The sequence below is a fragment of the Caloenas nicobarica genome, chromosome 2 (assembly GCF_036013445.1).
Source record: "Caloenas nicobarica isolate bCalNic1 chromosome 2, bCalNic1.hap1, whole genome shotgun sequence".
NCBI classification, from domain to species: Eukaryota; Metazoa; Chordata; class Aves; order Columbiformes; family Columbidae; genus Caloenas; species Caloenas nicobarica.
Genome location: NC_088246.1, coordinates 122,444,802 through 122,466,667, shown reverse-complemented (window position 1 = coordinate 122,466,667; position 21,866 = coordinate 122,444,802). Strand labels below are relative to the sequence as shown.

The 21,866-nt window shown below is 34.5% G+C and overlaps 1 protein-coding gene across 1 annotated transcript in view; it reads right to left on the bottom strand.

The window, feature by feature from the left end:
- SNTG1 (syntrophin gamma 1) overlaps nt 1-21,866 on the bottom strand; it is a 329,768-nt gene that overhangs the window by 7,667 nt on the left and 300,235 nt on the right. Inside the window, exons 15-17 of the mRNA XM_065629093.1 lie at nt 20,060-20,212; nt 14,041-14,133; nt 1,692-1,802 (exon numbers count right to left, since the gene is read on the bottom strand). Of these exons, the coding sequence (XP_065485165.1) occupies nt 1,692-1,802; nt 14,041-14,133; nt 20,060-20,212 (357 nt within the window). The remainder of the gene's footprint in view (nt 1-1,691; nt 1,803-14,040; nt 14,134-20,059; nt 20,213-21,866) is intronic.

The following is a 21,866-nucleotide window of genomic DNA, read 5'->3' as shown; positions in this document are numbered from 1 at the left end:
TTCTACCTTTGTAAGGTACAAGGTAGTATTTCTACCTTGATAAAAAGTAGAAAGATGAAATTTCCTAGAAATAGAGCTCTGTTAAGTTGGAGTGGGAATTACAATAGGTACGATAAAGCTACCAGGGTACTTCCAAGGCTTAGAAAGTAATTTGCCTGACAGATTTAATTTAAAACATAAAAACATTTTGATGAAAACTATTCTTCTTCAAAATCCAGAATTCATACTTTGTTTTATTTTTTTTAATTTAGAATGAAACATATATTCTAGTTTCACCGAAAAAAAAAGGAAACATTTTCCCATTCTTGGATTTCAATGAGATCATCCTCACAACATCAGGTTATGTTTTCTGATTAGAGATTAAAAGAATTCTGTACTATTAAAACAATACCTGAAGGAAATTGGAAGTAAGAAAATATTTATCTTCGAGACATGGCAGAACATGAAGGTATTGAAAGCCACAGTCCACCACATTTCATTACTGTTGATTTAATGGGAGCTTTTACGTACCTTTATTGCACTGAGTACAACATTTAAAATCAAGTAAATAGCTGTTAGGTAGAAAATAATTAATACCAAACATAAAGAGACATGCAGGAGGGAAAAATAGCTGCTTAATGTAGCTATTTGCATTTAAACTCACGACCGCTCCAAATATAATGCCTTTTTTTCTCTACATACTTTATTATCCTGTCCATATTTAGCTCTTCTAGATGACTATTTATTTAACCATTTCTTTTTTGCTCATGGAACTGTATTGTTATCACATTCACTCAGCAATTTTTTCTTGGACCAGTCAGGAAAAATGGTCCAGCAAGACTTAAAGATGGCCAAGAAAACAGTCTTTAGGTTCACGCAAAATTTGGGATTCTAGTCAAAAAGACCTTCAGTTTAGACTCTAAGGCAGTTCCAGTCATCAAAGACCCTGGGAGATCACTTCTCACACACATTAGGACAGTAAATGCCCTGTTCTCAAAACACATATATCAAACTAAGCATAAATCTCTCAGGGTTACTTTATTTATAAATTAACTCTTGTATCAAAAATACAACTGTAAACACAACTTTTCTGATTTTGAATAAGACACAGGCACAAAGCTTCAGTCTTGTAAGACAATATGTGTTTAATCCACACTTTTGCTAGGAGAAATAAAAACAGATTTTACACGTTTGCTGGGATTTGTCTCCAGGTTGACTTAATGACATATATTGCACAATTTCCTCACATAAAGTGAAAAACAAGGCATGCAAACTCTCAGCCAGCTTTATAAAAATGATGAAGAGGAGAGCTGACAAAAGTGCCTAAAAACATATATAGCAACTTATTTTTTTATATTATTTTTAAATGTAGTTACACCTTTCAAAAGACTTTAAACTAGCAAAAATCCTAGCAGCTGACTCTGTTTTCTTTTCTTGGAATTTCTTTGGTTTTCTTTGCATTCTTTGTGCATTGATGTAATATTTCTAAGTAATTTAGTTTAATTTACTCCTCCATTCCTCTAGCTGCCTTGATAACTGTTTTTAATATACATTTCTTTTATTAAAAAAAGACAAATAAAAAACCAAAAAAACAAAACCAAACAAACCAAATACCAGAAAAACCCCACCAACAAACCAAACCAACCAAACAAAAACCACACAGCTCTTCCCCCAACCAAACAAAAAACTCCCAAACAATGTATTGTTTTTACCTTTGCTTCAATTTGTTTAGTATCTTGGTTTTGGAACAAAAATTTTATTTTACTCTTCCCATCATCTGAAGAACCTTTCAGCTGGGAAAACTTGTACCTCCAAAGTACAGCCTAGAGGAAATGTAAAACAAAACAAAATAAAAACACATTAAAAAACCATACACAAGCAAGCCAGTGTAGTTAAAATTGAAAACTGTATTTAATTAAATCAATTCAGTGTCATGTGGTCTGATGTTCCTTTGATCATATGGCTTTATTATACTTTGGCAGTGTCTGATTCAGATCTGTCAGATGACATTTGTGAAATTTACTCTGGAATTCCTTTATCTGTATTTAATCCCAATTAGGAAAAAAGGTAGGATTAGTAAATTCATTGTCATGCCAAAAAGATTTTTTTTCACTGATGATCCATGGATTTCCTACTCCATCTGAAGTAGTAATCTGTCATAGAAATCCTCTCTTTTTCTTTCCACATTAAAAAACTAGTTGTATTACCATAATGGGCATATCAAATTAAAAACAAATACATATTTTTCAATGATAAAATAACAAAAGCACACCCTGTAATGAGCACTTATTTTGAGTTTACTTATGAGAGCTCCCATCAGGAATTTGAACAGATCATTAATTCTAAGCATATCAGTGGCCACTCATGTAATTATATTATGAATTACATTGTGTCTTGTTGAAAAAAAAAGACAGATTGCTCTACAGAATAAACATGCAATTAAAATTTAAAGCTGGTTAGAAAAAGATCTTCTAATTCTTTTTATATATATCTAATGGTGACTTATGTAGAAAAAATACATTTCATACTACTTTGCTCAAAACTGGAAAAGAGCTACTTTTTTTGTTCTAAGTCTTTTTAGCCTCACTTAACAACATCTTCCCCCTTCTGATATTTTTAAGCACTAACATTTTCCATTGTGATTTCAGTAGTATTTTACATAATTATAATGCCATCATCACTCACATTGTGCTGTTACTTTGAGAAGACATTAATTTCACATGCACTGGACAATACAGGAACTGATGGAAAGAAGTGCTGTTCCATTTTCTTTTGTCTAAGAGTTTGTAAATGACTACCTCTCAGTGGCACAGGACAACATTTCTATCTGTGCCCTTTGTCTATATCTATGAATGATTTAGCATCTACTTGAAATTAAACAGAACACGAGGGAGGTCAAATTTTTAACTGTCTTAAATCTACGCAAGTCCCTTTGCTTCAGGATGTGTTGATATCTTCATGTTAATGAGCTGGCAAAAATCTTTAACCTGCATCAAGCTAAATAAAGTTAGCTGTGTTTGTGTTAGTAACTTGAAGAGGAATAAGGACCAAAAGGACAGTATTTTAACTGTGCATGGTAGACAAAGCAAGCATTAAAATTATTTTCCCAAAAATTCTCTATATATTTGATCCTTCCAGGTAAAAAAAACCTAATCTCAGCACCACTTTCATTCTCTGTGTGCATGTGAAAGGTGAGTTCCCATCTACCATAAACAGAGGTGAGGACATTCTGTTTCAGGTAAACTATAGGAATTCAGCAATTTGTGTGAAATTATATCATATTTGTTTCAAATGCTGTCTCCCTGAGCCCACCAATCTGTGCTACAGAAAATAGAGTAGCTTTTCTCATCTCTAAGTGTGTGCCATTCCTTCCACCTTGTTTGATCAATGATGTTTACTTATGTCCTGTAGATAGTGAGTTAAAACAAAACAAAACAAAACAAACCAGTATAGCATGCAGGTGGCCAAACTTCCTACCTATATTTTAAACTCCTCTTTTTACAGACCTATGTAACTCAAGTAATCTTGTCAGAAGATCAAGACAATTGCTTTTCTATAGGAACAGGAAATCTATTTAAGCATGCCATTTCCTAGATGAGAGATGTAAAGGGCATTGATGGTCTCTATCTCAGGAGAACAACAATCATCTTCTCTGATGATGTATGGGGAGGCCAGGAGAGAGGTGCAGTAGCAACAAGGACCCTTAGATGGGCAGGCAAAATCCCATGGTACCTGGCTTTATTCCCAATCAGATTAAGTTTGAGTGAAGATGGAGAATGTACAGAATTGCAGTACTTCAGCATTTCCCATGCAGCTTTGCCACTCATTTCATTCCCACTCAGACAAAAGAGAATGACGGTCACACCACACCACCAGCATGATTCAAGAACACACTTAAGTTTATGCATAACATCGCTTTTGGGGAGCCCTGCTTAGCAATAGCTCTTACTTAAGTTCATTGCAATTCAGGTCTATAGTGTGGAGGGGATGAAATCCTTCTTGAGACTAATCCCAACAAGACTGCACTTCTTCCAGCAGGACATCAAAACAAGTTCCTAGAACAGACAGTTCAACAGCATACTTCACAGAGGCTATTAAACACTCTCATCTAAAGTGTAAGGAATAAAAATGCCAAAAACCTAAATGTGTGTTGTAGAACTTATTCTTATATCAGTTTTTATGAATTATTTGTTGCAGAAGTACTTACTGTTTTGAAGGTGCAGTTTTAGTGAGCTCAACACTCTATAATACATTCTTACAGAGTTTTTTTTAGTTAATAAAACCAGCCTGTTCTCTTGAAGTGCTTTTCTTGTATAATCCTTAGTAACTGTGTGTAACCAGAATCACTGAGAATATTTTACAGCATTATATGCAGCATTTTTAGGAAGCAGTAAATTTTTGTTTGCCCTAAATTAGATTTGACAGATGGACCAGGTAGCAATTCCTTTTAAAGAACAAATTGCAAACAAATTCAAAAAGATTCAGTGGTAGATGCTGGAATCAGCTACTTCCGAGGATCCTGATATGCTTCTCAAGTCAAGGCACACAACCTTATCATGCCTTGATGGAAGACCAAGATGAGAACTCAGTATGCAGTACTTATTGTCTTTAAAAGGGAACTCTCAATCCATGAGTAGAGATAGAACTTGTGAATAACAGCAAGCAGCCCAATTTAGAAACTGGGGACCAAATAATAGCATATACCAAAATTACCACTGGCTTCATAATTTGCATACATCTGGTGTGGTCAAGGAAACCCTGACATAATTAATCCAGGTTTTGAGAAATGTACTGTAAGAAGACAATCCCATTGAATGAATCCCCACTATATGTACAATGCATAACATTGAGAACAACCAATAAGATATAAATCCTTTTCTCAATTATTATTCACAGATCACTTAGGCTGTGTTTTACATTTTATAACATCCAATAAAGTTAACTTCAAAGAATACCAGAATGCAATGCAAATAAATAAACAGTGCAGACAAGTCAACAAATTAGATTTAGGACTTCTCTTGAGATTATATGACATTATTGCAATGAGAAATCATCAACAAATGAAATCCTGGCTTCACTAAAATTAATAGATTTTTTTTTTCCTTTGACATATCTGGAACCAAGATTCTCCACCAAAATTTTATAATGAGAAATATTTTATTTATAAGTAATCATCTGGGACTCATTTGTTCTAGTCTTTGTAACCAAATTACTGACTATTATCTTCTGCTAGTGTTAATTTGCTATAATTACCCACGGATGCTCTCTGCTTGCATATTTTATTTTATAGATGAGACGTAAATGCAATACATAAACGGCACACGGAAGAAAAGCTACTGACTTCAGTACCTGTAATACATTGCTGATGTTCCTCACAGTAACACAAATTAAGAAAGTTATATTGTTTCTATTCTAGAAGAAATATTCTGCAAAGGACCTTAGAGAATATTTTCAAAATTATATCATATGTCAGTTTACTATTCATTTCTGTTATTTCAGAATACTGGACTAAACTACGTACAATGCTGATGAAATATTTTTTCTGATAGTACAATGAAAACAAGATCACCTCCCATCTACATAATGCTTTCAGAAAAGTGGCAATGCATCATAATTATCTTAATTTAGGGTATGACTGAGTGCATTGGTTAAAGTTTTGTTTTGTTTTGGATCTTACCATATGCTCAGGAATATGCATCAAAATATGAGTGCCTGACTAATCCAAGGGTCTGTGATAGCTATATGATTTAGCATGGATATACTGGGCATATTGCATTGACATTAGGAACAAAAAGCTGTATTTTGTCAACTTGAGAGTCTCCTACCAGAACAGAATTAACCTGTGTCCTATGGCTTCAGAGATGAACTGTATTCAATTTGTTATTAAACAGTCTTGCCTCTTCTATATTGGATTATGCACTGTGGACCAATTCTGTTATTGTAAAAAGACCATTTACGCTTAATGAACTTGTGAAATAGTGTTTGCACCACATACTGCAATGGCATCATTTTACTTGCCAGTGCACATCACTAAATACAGGTTTTCTTTATACTTTCAATTGACATGAATCATACAGGTTTTATTACATAATAGTAAAAGAAATTGGGCTTTTAGTAGGATGCTTAGAAAAAAGCTCGGAGTCTGTCATTGCTTTATAATGATTAGACACCTACATCTCAGACCACCTGTAAAAGGTGGAGTAAATAAAGAAACCATGTTTATTAAGGAAAGAATGTCAGAGGTCACTTTTCAAATACTAGTTTCGAGGAAGCACTTCATTGTCTTTTCCACCACATCTTCAAAAAGATGTAGTTGCACTTTTCCGACACAACCTCCTTTATTCTTGATACTCTGACTGATAAAATAATTCTTCTGTTTAGCTTTTTAAGGCAATTTTTTTACCATATATGTTACAGAATTATGCTAAATTTCAATTGACACCTTTGAAGCTAATGTTGTTATCTGACTAACAAGTGATACTCCTACAAGTCAAACTAAATCAAGAGCAGATGCCTTGTAGGTCCTTATTTTCAAGACAAGAGGTAATTGGGTCTTTGGCCACCTGGCATACACCTTAATTTGGTTGTTTGTCTCACACCTAATTGAGAAAGATTGCATTCTTTCAAAGTGACACTTTATCCATACTGATAACAGCAATAGGGAACTGAGCAGGATTAAGATCTTGTTCATGCTCAGTTCTACTGTGTTACTGGTCTCTGGAGAGTGTCTTACTACAAAAGAATTATAGTCCAAGACAATTTCCTTTGTCAACTGTTGTAGCTTTATAACTGTAAAGGGAAAGACAGGGGAGGACACAGAAGATATAGAACAAAAATGAGAAAGGATAAAAGCAAGAAAGTCAGCCTTGAATAAAATAACTCTTCTTTTCCATTACTGAAGTTACATTGATTGTTAAAAGACTACAGTTTATTTGCTTAGTACTGATGGATAACCTACTAACATTTGTTTGTTTCTACCCACAGCATATAAGACTGTACAAACCACGCTTGATGGCTTATATTACAGTTATAGTAGTTATTTGTTCAGCATTTCAAATTCTAAGCAAGGAATAACTGTATGTTCACAAGAATTACATTATTAAATCTCCACCCCGAAGTGAGTCTGGTTTCCTTCTGCCTTCCCTATTAGTGAACTTTGGATATCAGGGGGTTTTTTGCATGCTGTTTTATTTCATTATGCTATATGTGTATTAGTTGCATGAAGAGACAGACCTCAATGAATTTATCCCTAGAAAATATAGAGTTTGTTGCTAAACAGGTTAAGAGCAATTCCATTCTGTGTTATTTAGTAGCCTTTTGGTATGAAAAACTAAATATATAGTAATGCTATTTCTTGTTTACAGTGTATTCTCTTTTTTGATGAAATGTGCAAGTTGTCCATGAGAGAATAGGTGACAGGTACATTGCGCTTTGTTGATATGCACTTTATGGGCCATTATGGAGGTTTTTGTTACCTTGTTCTAGAATCATCATATAATTCAGCAGCGCTTTATTTTCAGTCCTATAAGGGATGATTATTTTCTCTTCTGGCAAATATGTATTTTTGACTGCTGCTTTAAGGAGCAGTAAATATGACAGAGTACTGACATAGCACTTTGCACAGTTAGGTATATTGCAATGTACACTCATGTATCCATACATGTATTATTCATACAAGCTATGATGCAAATATACATTATAGAAAACAATTTTAATGAATATGTCGGTATAAACAGAAAAATATATAACCTCTATATGTCCATGTATATCCACCCATACACATGTATACTTGAAGAGCATAATTTTTTTTTTGGTCAGAATCATGTTAAAAATAAGTTATTGAATGTCACTTTCATAAATACTTTTATACATTGGATCACTTTCAGAATAGTAGCTAGATGAGCTTCTGCACACGTCTTGTTATGCTTCTTAATCTATCAGTCTCCATCCTTAATTCTTAAGGTGACTACACTGGCTGAAAAAACTTATTTATAAATGCTTACCATAATATCTGTGTATGTCCATACTCAACATAAATCATCCACAAAAGAGTTATATCTGCTCATTAAAACATTGATGTCTATATAATAGCAAATGTTAGAGAAATCATAGAATCATAAAATGTTTTGGGTTGGAAAAGACCTTAAAGAACACCTAGTTCCAACTCCCCCGCCATGGGCAGGGACACTTTCCACTAGACCAGGTTGCTCAAAGCCCCATCCAGCCTGGCCTGGAACACTGAGTTGCTGTGCTGTGCTGTACAGGATTCAGGAAAAATGTTTTCCCCAGTAGACATTGATACACAATGCGACAAAAATGACCTAGGGTAAAGTTTGGTTTATAACTTCTAACACCTGTAACAGAAGTCTTTGCATATTTTTAGAATTTTCATAATTAAAACAAAACAAAACAAAACAACATTTAGAATCTGAAATATTTCAAAAGAAAAATTATGTCTGGAGTAGATGCTGTATACTAAGACACATTGAAGTGGAAGGGCTAACTCAACAGAATCTGTAAAAAAATTAGGCAGTCAAGAGAAAAGTATTCTCAAAGATTAATTAAATTCACTTTTAGTAGAACACCAGCAAGAAAGAAAGAGGGAAGTTCAATATAAGGATGTTACTTGACATCTTGTATTTCAAATAATGCAAATGAAATTGCTTTAAAGTTGGTGGACATTTTTCGAAGTCCCCAGTGGAAGAGATGCTACGGGGACAATCACTAATGATCAGATTTAAATTTCCATGTATGCAGATGAAGAACTACATGACAGAAACTAATCATTGGCCTATATGTTGCAGTCTGCTTTCAAACTATACATCGTGAATGCACTGGAGCTTTGGCTCCAGAAAGTGCTACAGAAGAACAAGGACACAAGTATACATGTTGCGACTTTTTAATGTGCAGGGAAATAAATTCTTGTCTGTCTGTAATTACATTTGGTAGTTTAAAAACTCTTCAGCTGCATTAAGAAATATTTTCTGAAATGTTGGAGGAACCAGATGTAACTAGGCAGTCTTAAAAACTGTTCATTCTCCTTTCAGGAAGTCACAATAGTTTATTACAAAGCAACATACCAAATGCTCTGAATTACAAACTGCTGTTGGCTGCAAGAGCTATCCATCAGAAAACGACTAAGAGAAAGCAGGGGATATGCAGCAGAAACAGCTATGATTTATGCCAGTGCTGTTATAATTACATCACAGTACAGATTTGTTCTGAAGAACTCGGTTTAATACTTTGTATACTGGTATTTATCATAGGTCTGTGCAGACACAGAAACAATGTTTTTATCGAACTACGATATGTTTGACTTGAAATACATTTAGCACAGATGACGGTTTTTAGCTAGTAATTTCAACTTACAATTTCAATGTACATGGTTGTATATTATATAAACATTAAATGAAAGTAAACACGGAAACAAGCCACACAGGGTTGTACAGCTTTTGACTGAAAACCATAAGCATAATGGGAGTCATTACCCTCTATAACCTCATTTATGAGCACTAGTAGAGAGTTTGGGTTTTAGAACATTTGTCACATTTTGACTGCAATTTGTCAGGCATGTTGGAAAAAAACCCTATTAACTTGAAATGTAAGAGGGAAAAAACAATTTAAACATTGTTTCATTGCTTAAATAACTTGAATATGGGAATAGCTGAACAACTTAAAATAATGAGTTGAAGAACTTGGCTTTACTTCAGTTCATTAGTGATCATTCATTACTGAAAATAGTTCACAGTCAGTTCAGCAACGATTAAGAAAGAAAACTTCTAATACCATGAGGACTGTGTTAAGTATAAAACAGATATCACTTGAAGATTTACTGAAGACCTAGATCAGAAGATTTAGATTAGATATAAAAAAAAAATTCGTTATGATGAGAGTGTTAAGACACTTGAACAGGTTGCCCAGAGAATTTGCCCCACCCCTGGAAGTGTTCAAGGCCAGGTTGGGTGGGACTTTGAGCAATCTGACCTAGTGAAAGATGTCCCTGCTCAGGGCAGAGTGGTTGGAACTACATTTTACATAGTGAAAGAGGCATAACTGCTATTGTCAGCAAACTTATTAACATGCTCTATTGGTAGGTACATTTTGTGAATGATGAAATACATGACTGAACAAAATTTCTGTACTACAATAACTTTGAAAGATTTTTGAAATACTGATCATAAAAATTCATAAAATTTATAAAGAATTATATTTAAATATTTTTTTATGAACAGTATGACATTTTAAATAGCATTTTCATCTTTAATATTGAGTTTGTTAATTCGTGTGACAGTTTCTAGGACTTTTGCAGAGTCTTAATGCACAAATGTATATGTAAATATTCATAAGATACAGGTAATTTAATTTAAATTTTATTCATGTTTTCCTTGTCCTACAAACTGATTTCCATTTTTTATTGTTTTCTCAGATTTTGAACTCTTGAGTCATATAAACTCCTTCATTAGGTGGAGAAATAATATTTTTCATTTTTTGTGGCTAAACACTTCTAGTTTATGTTTCAGTTTATTTGAGTATAGTAATATTGTTGAAGAACATTACCATCCTAGACACAACCTACACCTGCCATTGTCATAATGAAGGTATTTGAATGAATTTTTGGCTCAGAGAATGGCGACCTTCATCTTTATGTAAAATGACGGAGAATAGGTAATGGTTTTCCTATTTAGGTACCCATTAAAATGTGTTTTGACAATTGAAACTATAGCAGTCACTTGGCAATGTACTACATGACATTATATAGTATAGTTTCTTTTCTCTCCTTCTTTTATGCTTTAAAAACCCCATTTTGGGATGTCTGATTTGTAAGCAAGTGAAAAAAAAAAGGTCTTGAGGTCTTCATACTTCATATTATGTTTGCAATGAGTTTTACAGTCTCAGTTATTGCTATCCATTTATTTTCTCAAATTTCCAATGTACAGCTTCTCCATGGCTAATAAATGGATTAGCATATCTCTGGTATGCATGCTATCTAATAGATTAAGCATTTTTAACACAGTGCTTTTATCTTAAAATGTACCCTCTGCTTGCCTGGTTTTCTGTATCAAAGAAAATTGGAACAAACCCTTAAACCTTCAGCATTCTTCCTGTATGGACTCCTGAGCATTATCAGCATGGTCCCTCCCTCCATTCAGGACAATGAAACCCACTTTTAAAAGAAAAAATCAGCAAGCATTAAGGCAAAATTTATTTCATCAGTCTAAAATGAAGACTGAAAGTGCAAGAAATGCAGAGAAAACATGGACAGTGGAAGTGGAACAGGTGCAAGGGAAACCAGGAGATAAGTGTAATGCTGAAAAATGGGAAAGAGTATTTGTTCGGGGGGAATCACTTCTGCCACAGCATGCATCTCCTGGGTGGTGTCAGTAGCTTTGAGGATCAGAGTGACACAGTAGGGGTTGGTGATAGATTTGACAGATTACCAGCAGACCCCTGCTCTTCCTTGCAGCCTGTAAGTGCAGTGAATGAGAGTACTGACTGAGAGATTTCTAAGGCTGCTCTGAGTCTGATAAATGTTTTGTGGGCTGCTACCCAGTGCGAGGCTGGCAGGAGAGAAGGAAGAGGAGCAGAACAGTATGTCAGTTGCAGATGTTACAAAATGTACTAAACGTTCTCTAGTAACAACCACAGTCTATTCACTGCAATAAAAATGTCTTCCAGTTCATGAGAAGTTCTATACTCGGCTGTTCTGTTCGCATAATGCCTATGAAGCCCTTCCTTTCCTGAAGGAAATTGCTTTACACATCTGCAACCCTATCACACAATGATAAAACTTCTTTCAGTTTCTGTAAACCTGTCCTCTTTCATCAGTATTTAGACCCTCAAGATCACCAGATACTCAGCTGTGGTTAATGCTTGGCTTAACATTTCAGAACTTTTTGGATGCTGAGGCTAGATGCCACCCCAGAAGGAACAAATTCATTCCATGTTTCCATGGCTTCACAGATGAAGGGGAGAGGAAAAAGCAAAACTGCTTTGCATTCTGACAATGCTTTATGTGCCTTCTCAAACTTTGGGGATGTGGAATATGGAAAATTCCTTCTTGGTTTTCTTCTGGTTGTCATCAAGTCATCAAAGCTTCACTCTAGTTGTCTTGCATTGTGGATCTTCTGCTATTTGGGTTGTGCAGTGTCTTTTTAGTTTGAGTAGGTTCCCCACCTACTCTATGGTTGATGCCTCATCCCTGGAAACATTCAAGGCCAGGTGGGATAGGGCTTTGAGCAACCTGATCTAGTTGAAGATGTTCCTGCTCATTGCAGGGGGGTTGGACTAGATGACCTTTGAAGGTCTCTTCCAACTCAAATTATTCTATGATTCTATGGTTCTATCCAGTCAGGATTCTTCTGGCTTGAAATTGAAATTAGATGTTATTTTTTTGCTGCACTTCTTTGTGTATTTTTAGTACTACTTCTGTGACTTGATGAGGAACACGGGGCTGCAAGAAGAGAAGAATTGAGTGCAAATCTACTTGCACTGTTAACAATTGCCTTAGTGCTTCAGTAGTCAATTTTAATATTTGAAATATTTTTCTGCTCTTTGCTATGAAAGAAAAATAAAAAAAGCCCACCTATTTGTGAGGGCAAAGAAGGATCTCTTTTATAAGTAATATTGTTCACCAAGATGAGGTCTCCAGAAATTTTGTACAAGTGGAAAGGCATAGTGACTAGTTTGAGAAAGTAAGACAGTGAAGTTATATGTCTACTAGAGCTTTTTTTCTATATCTGGAAATCTGCTGTACATGTTCTATGGACATACCAAAAGGGTACTGCATGCTTCAGCCATGGTAACGTGTATGAAGGCAGTTGTGCTTGTACTTTCCTACCTGAAATTTGGTGTGTGCTTGTACTGCAGAAAATGTCTTTGAAGGAGTCTGAAGTCTTTTGAGAATCAGAGACATGCAAGAACTTTGAAGGAGATGCAAATCACCTTTATACAAAAGGATTGCTAGAGTATTATTGGAGGGTGGGGGAAACCTACACATTTTTTTCTGAGCCACTGCATTTTAATTCTGTTTAACTGATATTTTGTGCAATACATCCTAAGTTGACAATCGTATTTCAGTGATGAATCATACAAGACTATTTGCTTAATAAAAACAAATATGTATACATAAGTATTTGAACGTCATATTCACCACACTTTGTGTGATAAAACAGTGGAATGAAGTAGGAAGTATAAAAGGGTTCTGATTAGTGGAGTAATGTGGTGGGAAGGGTTGACTTAAGACAGAGGATAGGAGTATATTCTGGAGACAAAAAGGCATTTTCAGCTATTGCTGGTGGCAACTGTCACCTACAGCATCTCAAAGGAAAACAGGTGCTGAAGAGAAGTGCAACTCAGAAAAATTATTTCATGTTCTTCCATAACAGCAGTGTCAAGTAGTAGCAATAAAGCCTGCTTACATTTTAGTACTTGTTAGCAATTAGTGCAAATGCAAACATGCATAGGCACTCAGTGATTTTACTGAGATTTGGATCTGCATTAGTATAATCTGGAAATTGATGCGATATTACTCACTTGACATAGCACTGAGCGTTTTTAATGCTGATGGGAAAAACATAAGACATACAGACTATGGCTGATTTATCTTTTTACAGACACCTGAATAAAAATGTCTAAAACATAGACTGAGAATTGCTGTAATAACACACACTCCCACTCATGAAACAGGAGAAGAAAAAGTCAAGTTCTTGTCAAAGCTCACAGATCAGCTTGAAACCAAGAAGATTAATTCCTCTCAAAAGCAAAGATGCACTAGCAAAAGAAACATCAAACTGAGTCACTCTGGACTTTCATGTGAAATTAAAGAACGAAGACCTGATGCCTGTTTCAGATTGATGTTGATATTGACTCGTCAATAACAGGCACATAACAGAATACAACTTTTTACACCATTTAGAAATAATTTCTGAGTTTAAACTAAAGCATGAGAGATTTGACATGAGATGATCTCTGGTGAAAATACGTACATTTTAAGGATGTACTACTCATCACAAAATATAAGGAATAATAATAAAATGATGGCGACAAGTCTTAGAACTTTACCTTTGTGGCAGCATCAAAACAGACAAAGCCCATGCTAAAGTCAATGGTAAGTCCCATAAGATGACTCTCCAAAACACAAGCATATGTCTTGCACTGTAAAAAAAAAAAAAAAAATCAGAGAAGGTAGTTATCACAGAACACATTTCTTCAACTTCTTTCTAGGACCAGCATTTCTGTCTTTATTCTAATGCTTCTATCTCAAAATTATTATCATAAATAAGTCATTTGTATGTAAATGGGCCAATTGATTGTCAGCGTATTTCAAATCAAAAGATGTATATCAGTGATGAAGTTTTCTAAGTATTGTAAAAAGCAGCTTTGCTTCTGTTAGAGAAAAAAGAAATCAGAATCAGAATTGCCCCAGTGGTTTACCAATGACAACTGCTACAAGGGAGTTTTCTTTATTTTCAGACTCCTGTATTTGTTTTGGAACCCCATCCTCTAACATTAATATATTCATTTAGCTTTTTAGAAAAAAATAAATGCATCTGTAAAATATCTCTTTAGCATGCTGTTTATTGCAGTTTTGTGTTGTCCTAAATCTCAGCCAAAAAGGTAGTATTTCATACCATTTAGCAAGTGATACAATCATATGAAAAAGCTTTTTTCTTCAGCTAGTGGATCAATACTTCTCAAAGTTTTCTATGAGAAATGTTGAAATCTTGAAAGACTTTCTCATTCTGTGATTTTTTAAATCTATGCATCTATATAGTTCCATAACATCATACTTCAATACATGCTGTGAGACATCTATTAGTGTCATTTTCAGGATCAAAAAAAATGCTGTGCCTGAAGCCTAACTTCAGATACAAAATGACAAACTTGTCCTTTTCATCACAAAATGTATAAAAAAATTAAAACATTTTCAAATCTGATGTAAGTTCTTTAAAGAAAACATTCTTATTTTATAGAAATTTTACCCTCCATATCAAATGAAATATATATTCTTAAAATGTTGCTATAGCCGCTAAGTTTACCAAATGAGAACAAAGATATATAATGCACCAAAGAAATAAAATATAAATTTTTAAATGGACACAATGTAAGTTACTAAGTTATCAATGTTACAAAAGTATGTATTATTATTTTTAGCATTTGATTATCAAAGATGAGTCAGATGCCTTTACTTATACATTCTTTGGGTGGGCTTTTTGGATTCTTAATGGTCTTACTCAGGACACAAGAAGATGAAAAGCTCATTAACAGACGTTGTAATGCAGGATAATGGAAAAGTTCATAGCTACATAGATTCTTTGATCATTTTAAATTTTACTCTCTCACACTTAAATATAGATTTCTTTTCTGGAATGGGAATATTTGCGTGAACTGCTTTCATTGACCAAATTAAGTCTCAACTACATACAAACAGTTGTTGGATAATCTTTGTGTACACACCTTGGTGTTCTACAATCCAGGTTTCAAATACAGTGATATCCACCACCGAAGCTGAAGGACATTCTCTGATAGTTATCAGTGGGGCACAAGTCCAGCATTTAAGCCAGTCTATAGACACAGCATGGTCACCTATAGCTCAGAAGTAAAAGCAATCCATGACACATGCCTTACAAGATGATTTTGCATTATTGCTCAGTAACGGTAAATCATATGTTATTGTGTGATCCACAAAAGGTGTTCAAAAGCTATAAGTGTCTGTCAGTAAATGAAAGGTCTCCTACTGCTGCTGTTGAGGTCGAAAACAGTGACTGGTCTATTTTTACAGTCTCCAACACTGAAAGAACTTTATGTACTTCACTACATGTATAAAATCTGAATTCATGTAGTACAGATGTGTACTTAGTCATTATAACTATTAATTCATAAACCTTGCAATTTTTAATTACAAAATCAGTGATTCAGCTGTGTGGTGTTGCAATCATATGGTATTTGTGTTTATATTAGCAAACAAAAGTGGCTTCTTTTTGGAGCAGCTACACCATAAAACTACTATGAATATGTAAACTTTGATTGTAGATCGGTGTTGTTAGAAAAGGAGACGATACTGCCTTTGGCAACATCTGATTAGTAGAGGAAAAGAGTGTAAAGTAATATATTTCACAATGACTTAATGAATTCACATATGCAAAAATGTTCAGGTTTTGCCTGCAAAGCAAAAACTGTACGGTTTTGTAGAATTACCTTGCTAATTTCCTACAAGATGCAAGCTACATTTTTATTTCTAGACCTCCAAGATATCTAGAACAGACATAGAGCCTTTACTGAGAATTAAAATTTGGCAAGGAGACAGTATCTCAGATTTAAAATATGTATTGCTATCTAATCCATCTGACCTCTCACCTCAACACCAGAGGTCAACCTACAATGTGCATTGCAGCACCACGCTGAGCTGGCACAGCCACCTCTAGAACAGCATTGCCTAAGCACAGCTCTGTGCCTGGGCCAATTAGCCTAAATGAAAAGTTAAGACCTATGAGAAGGAAGTTCAGTCTTGGTTCTATGCTGCACTGTAAAAGCAACCTGCTTCCTAGACTGAAAACTCTTTCTGCAACGTGGAGCACAGTTTGTGGAGAAATATAATCTAGTTCAGCTCAATGTGGGTATCAACAGGAAGAAACTGCATTGTAAGGTGCAGACCGTCAGTGGAGCAGCAGATTCTTTACTTACATTTAAGACCGGCCTATGCCCTCAGACTATGTATTCATTAATGTTCAAAACAATCAACAGAAGAATGAAATGTGAGAGTAACAAAAGGATCTCTGTTATCAATATTTTTGTTTCTTTGGGGAAGAATGTCCCTTGCTTTCTGCATGTGTTGTATGCACTTGCACGTGACTCTGGACACAGGACAGAGTAGGAATATGAACTTTCAGACACTCACAAACTCTGTTAAGATTTTTCTCATCTTTATTTTCTTTAATTTATCTTTTAATTCAGGCATTTGGAGAAAACAAAATTGTATAAATTCTCCCCAGGAGACTTGATAATTTAAAATTTCTTACACATTTAACAAACACTTTAAATCATTAAAAGTGACCGTTAATATTATATACTGTGAATGCTTGGCTTTGGTTGCTGATTTCTCAAATATAGCTCATGAAAACCATGTGAAAACTGAATAACCCCCCTCCCAAAAGAAGCAGAAGATATTTCAGCACTCATTTCTTGTTCTCTCACAGAATACAGAATCTTAAATTTGGTTTATGAATAATTCAGCTGGTCAGGCAGGGGCCGAAGGAGACAACCCAATATATTATGTTCCTCAAAATCTACTCCCTCAATACACACGGTTTAAATTATAGAAAGAATGATACATTGTAAATCTAGTGTAAGAAGCTATCTCTGAAGCTAAGGGAAAGAAGACTACAAGTCCAAGATATAATTAAGACTTTCAAACTCAGATTCGACTTCAATGGAGACAAAAGTTAAAGTACTGTAACACAAAGCAGCTTACACAGTGACCCTTAGACTAGGGAACAAGCAGCTACAATACAAACAAGAAGGACAGCAAGAAAAAAAATCACAACAGAAGCAGTGAAAAATTTAGCATGAAGTAGCAGGAACACAAAGGGAATCTGACAATCATATATAATTGCATATCATTATGCAAGCTATTGTCGTCTGAGATTTTTACTATAACAATGCTGTGAGATGGTAAGGAAAAATATCTCCATTTCAACTGTACTTTTTTTTTTTTTTTGTAGGTAATCATGAAAATGGATTAGCACCTCTTACCATTCTAAAGAAAACTAACTAAAGTGTGAATGTAACACACCGTAACGGCACCATTACAAACAGTAACACATATGATTGCCAAACTATTATCAGCTTGATTGTCTCTTCTCTAATATATTTCAGCCCTAGGGAAAAAACCTGCCTAATTCATGTTTTAGATATATCTCTGGTAGAAGCTATGAATTAGGCTTAAACAGAATTTATTACATATTTATAGTGAGGCACTTTAAAATATTTTAATTTGTGATATATTCTTTAGAATCACATCAGAATAGGGCCCTGATTAACCTTTCATGAAGGTTAATGCCAATTTATGCTGGTACTGGTATTATTTGTACGATTATGTAACACTACACAACACATTTGAATAATTTTAAATGGCAGTTTTAAACTGCAGTTATATTTTCAAAATTATACGATTTCATAGTAAGACAAACCTGCACACAGCTGTGTTATAAGTCACATGAAATGTGAATATTCATGTAAATACGATTGCATAAAATAAAATTTTAGTAAAAATGTATAGCCGATATTTTGATATTGAACTTGTCACCATTTTTTTCTCACAGAACAATGAAAGAACTCACTGGAGACAAATTATACCAATACTTAGTCAAACCAGATTTTATCTGAATGTGCAAAACTGGTGGATGAAAGCAGTAACAGATTGATGAAAGAAAAATGAGGATGCCAAGACCATTTATATTAAAAATTATTCTTTTTTTCACAAACTGAGATATAGAGAGGGAACAAAAAAAAAGAAAAAATGGTAAAATTGTAAATGTGAGTTTCACAATAATCTATCAAAAGAAGCCTGTTTGTCCACTTTCACAAATTTGCTATGATCAATCAGTCTTAGGAAATCATTACTTTGAGTTCATAATTGCTACTCTGAACATCACTAGAATGAAAAGAAAGGTGGAAAGGTTAAGATTATTAAGGAAGTTCTTTTTGGCAAACATGGAAGCAATTTTGAATAAATGTAATTCTAGAACCCCGGAGAAAAAATCTGAACTAGGAACAAATCAATATTAAAGAAGAACAAATATGAAGTGGCTTCTGAGCTAAAAGTTATTCAAGAAAATTGCCATATATTCTTTTACTTATGGCATAGTAGTACTTCTGCAAACAATGTAGCTGCCAGTTATATGAGAAAGACAAAGCATCTCAACTATTTAGTAGGAGAGGATATATATTTTGCAATTTTTATACACAAAAAATACACTTGCATTTTTCAGCATTACAATCAGGGTTCAAAAGACAAGAATAGCTCCTGTAAAAGGTATCAGAGTGCATGAATTTAAAGATAAAAGTTGAACCTTTTCCTACTCCTACTCCTCCTCCTCCAACAAAGGTAGTATGCATTAAAACTGACAGCAGTGTAGTTTTTGTAAAATGGATCATGATTAGTACATACTAATTCCATCTGCATGTATTGGTTTATAGGTCAAAAGAGGCCTAATATATGACTAACTCACAGTCTGTCTAAAGCAAATACTGTCAGAGCTTGTGTTCCCAGGAGAATGCGGAAGATGAGTACAGGGAAAGTGAGCATTAGCCAATACTTGCACAGGCTAATATGCTAATATGACTTTCGTACATGTGTATACAGAACGACTCATGGCAACATCAACTAGATCAATATGACAACTAGGATTAAGTGAATTATAATTGTGATGGGTATTTCTTTTCTTCTGTTTTAAACCAAAAACACCATGACTTTTTGGTCATGTGAGAAAAACAGAGTTATCTTTAAACATTCTGATACGTAATTTTGCTATAAAAATTTTCTGGTAATCTGCCACCTATCTCTACTCTGTCATCTGCCAGTTGAGTACATACACAAGAAACAAGAAATGTGTGAAAAAAAGAATAATGTATCTGAGGTACAATTTTGTTCTTGCTTGCATCCAGTAAGGACTCTGTGCATTCTCATTCCTGATTTTGCAAGGACAATTTAATTCCTGCAAGGTTCTCTTATGTTATCCAGTAACAAATAAAGTAGCATATAAGACAGTATGTATGAGTATCAAAACAGCTGGGTTTGTCCCTGATATGTAGATTGGTTTTCCTCTTCTGTCCATGAACTTCAGTTAACTAACACGTATCATCTAGTCATAATAACTCAAAGATTCATTTGAGGTGATCTCTTCTGAATGTTAGATCGCCTTTTGGAACACCAAAAGGCTTTCTATGCAATTACATACATAAAACAATAATAATTTGAATGCTGCAGGAGGTCAGAGAATTTCTTAAATTGTATCAATATTTCATATAGTCCTGATCTGTTAATGTACCAAAAAGTAATCATCAAGGCAATTGTTCTTACCTGTATCCGTTCAACTTCTAAAAAAGTTGCTGTTTGGAAGGCTTTTTCCCATAGCGTTAGCTCAGACTCTAGTTCCACAGAAAAGTAAAGGTCTTCTCCAGATTCAGACTGGACACTGAAGCAATGTTTCCGCCGGTCCAGTAGATCACTGTCCTGATGAAAACCTGAAGTTATATAATCTGGCATACATCAATTAATATTTTTAATTGCAAACATTTATGCCTCAAAGCTAGCATTTTAAAATGACATTTTTAACAATATAACCCTGTAGTAACTACTGAGAGCTGAGGAACTGAAAATTACGGTTTTGGTCTAAACATTGACTTTTCAATGAATTTTAAACAGAACACCTATGTTCAGAATGGTACGGAACAACACAGCATATCTGGCATAACTTCCAATATTTTAATAAATCACTTCTCAAAAACGTTATCAGCAATAAACTTTTTAATTCGATACATTCTATAAAAGGTGTTGACTTTCTGTTCACATGAGAGGAACACAAAGATCAGTTTCTCTGACCTATTTGACTCACTCACTCTACTCTGGAAGGCTAGACAAAGAAAGCAAGAGATTTATTTAAGCTGTATTACAAGTCCATCTGTCCTATTGTCCCTATAGAGGCTAGACAAAACAAGTTCATATTTCTGGTGGCTTAGAAAATCCAACATAAAATTTGTCTATAGCTGCATACTGCCAGTAGAGACTACAGTGGCTGCCAGTGGTTAGGTTGCTGGGTTTGGACATGGAGGAAAAAGTTACTTTTGGCTTCACACAACAACACACAATGGATATCAGGTTTTAAATATATAATATTTAATGATTGCTAGCATTTGTAATTGGCGCTAAATCAAAGAATAACCAAGGTAATCAGGAAATCCATCACTAAAATATTTTTGGTTTTGGTTTTGGTTTTTTTTCAATACAGGATGCTTTATGCTAAAATTCTGGCATGCAATTCAACTTTGCGAAAAATACACTTGCAGAAATGGTTTTAATTAATTTTGTCCCTACTATGGCCAAGCAGCTGTTACCAGCTCACCAGCTGTCCTTGCAAATACTTCTGGAAATTTGGGTAAATGTAGCTGGGTGCAATTTTCACAGTGCTAGCCCATAGCAGAGGGCACAGTTGAGATCAGTAGTCTCACTGGATACTTAAATGTTGTACTTCAGGGTTTTTTTAAAAAATGCTGACTTACATATGAGGTATTCTTTTCCTGCTTAGTGGTATTTCATTCTGCTTGCAAAAATACTTTGGTGCAAAGCTCCCTTTAGTACTGCTTCTGCTCCTTTTTCCTCCAAGACCTTTCTTTAGTCTTTCATTTGTTCTCAGGTTTTAAAAAGTGAAATCTGTATTCCAGATATATAAATCTAACCATGTTTCCATTTGTAAGATGGAAAAGTATAGGGAACAATATGTAGGCAAAGCTAAATGATAGCAATCCAAATGCCCTTGCAAAGGTGGGAATTTAAAGCAAAACTTTTTCTTAGGAATCCCACTGAGAATTGCCCCAAAGACTCTGCAAATTTAAGGTAAACTTGTCAGGAGTCTAAAAAAACAGGTCTGGACTAAGCAGGAATCTTCATTAATTAACTTTTACCAAATGGCTACTTCAGCTAAAATGTAAAATGTCATTCTATTCATTTAAGAATTCGCTATGACCCTGTATTTTTATAATCACTTATTAGTCAATGATGGACATGAGTCAATTTTATGTTGATTTTTAAAGAACTCTTTTATACTGTTAAGGATTAGCTGTACCATTTGCCCCCGATGCTCTCAATATGAATTAATAGATTCTCTGAA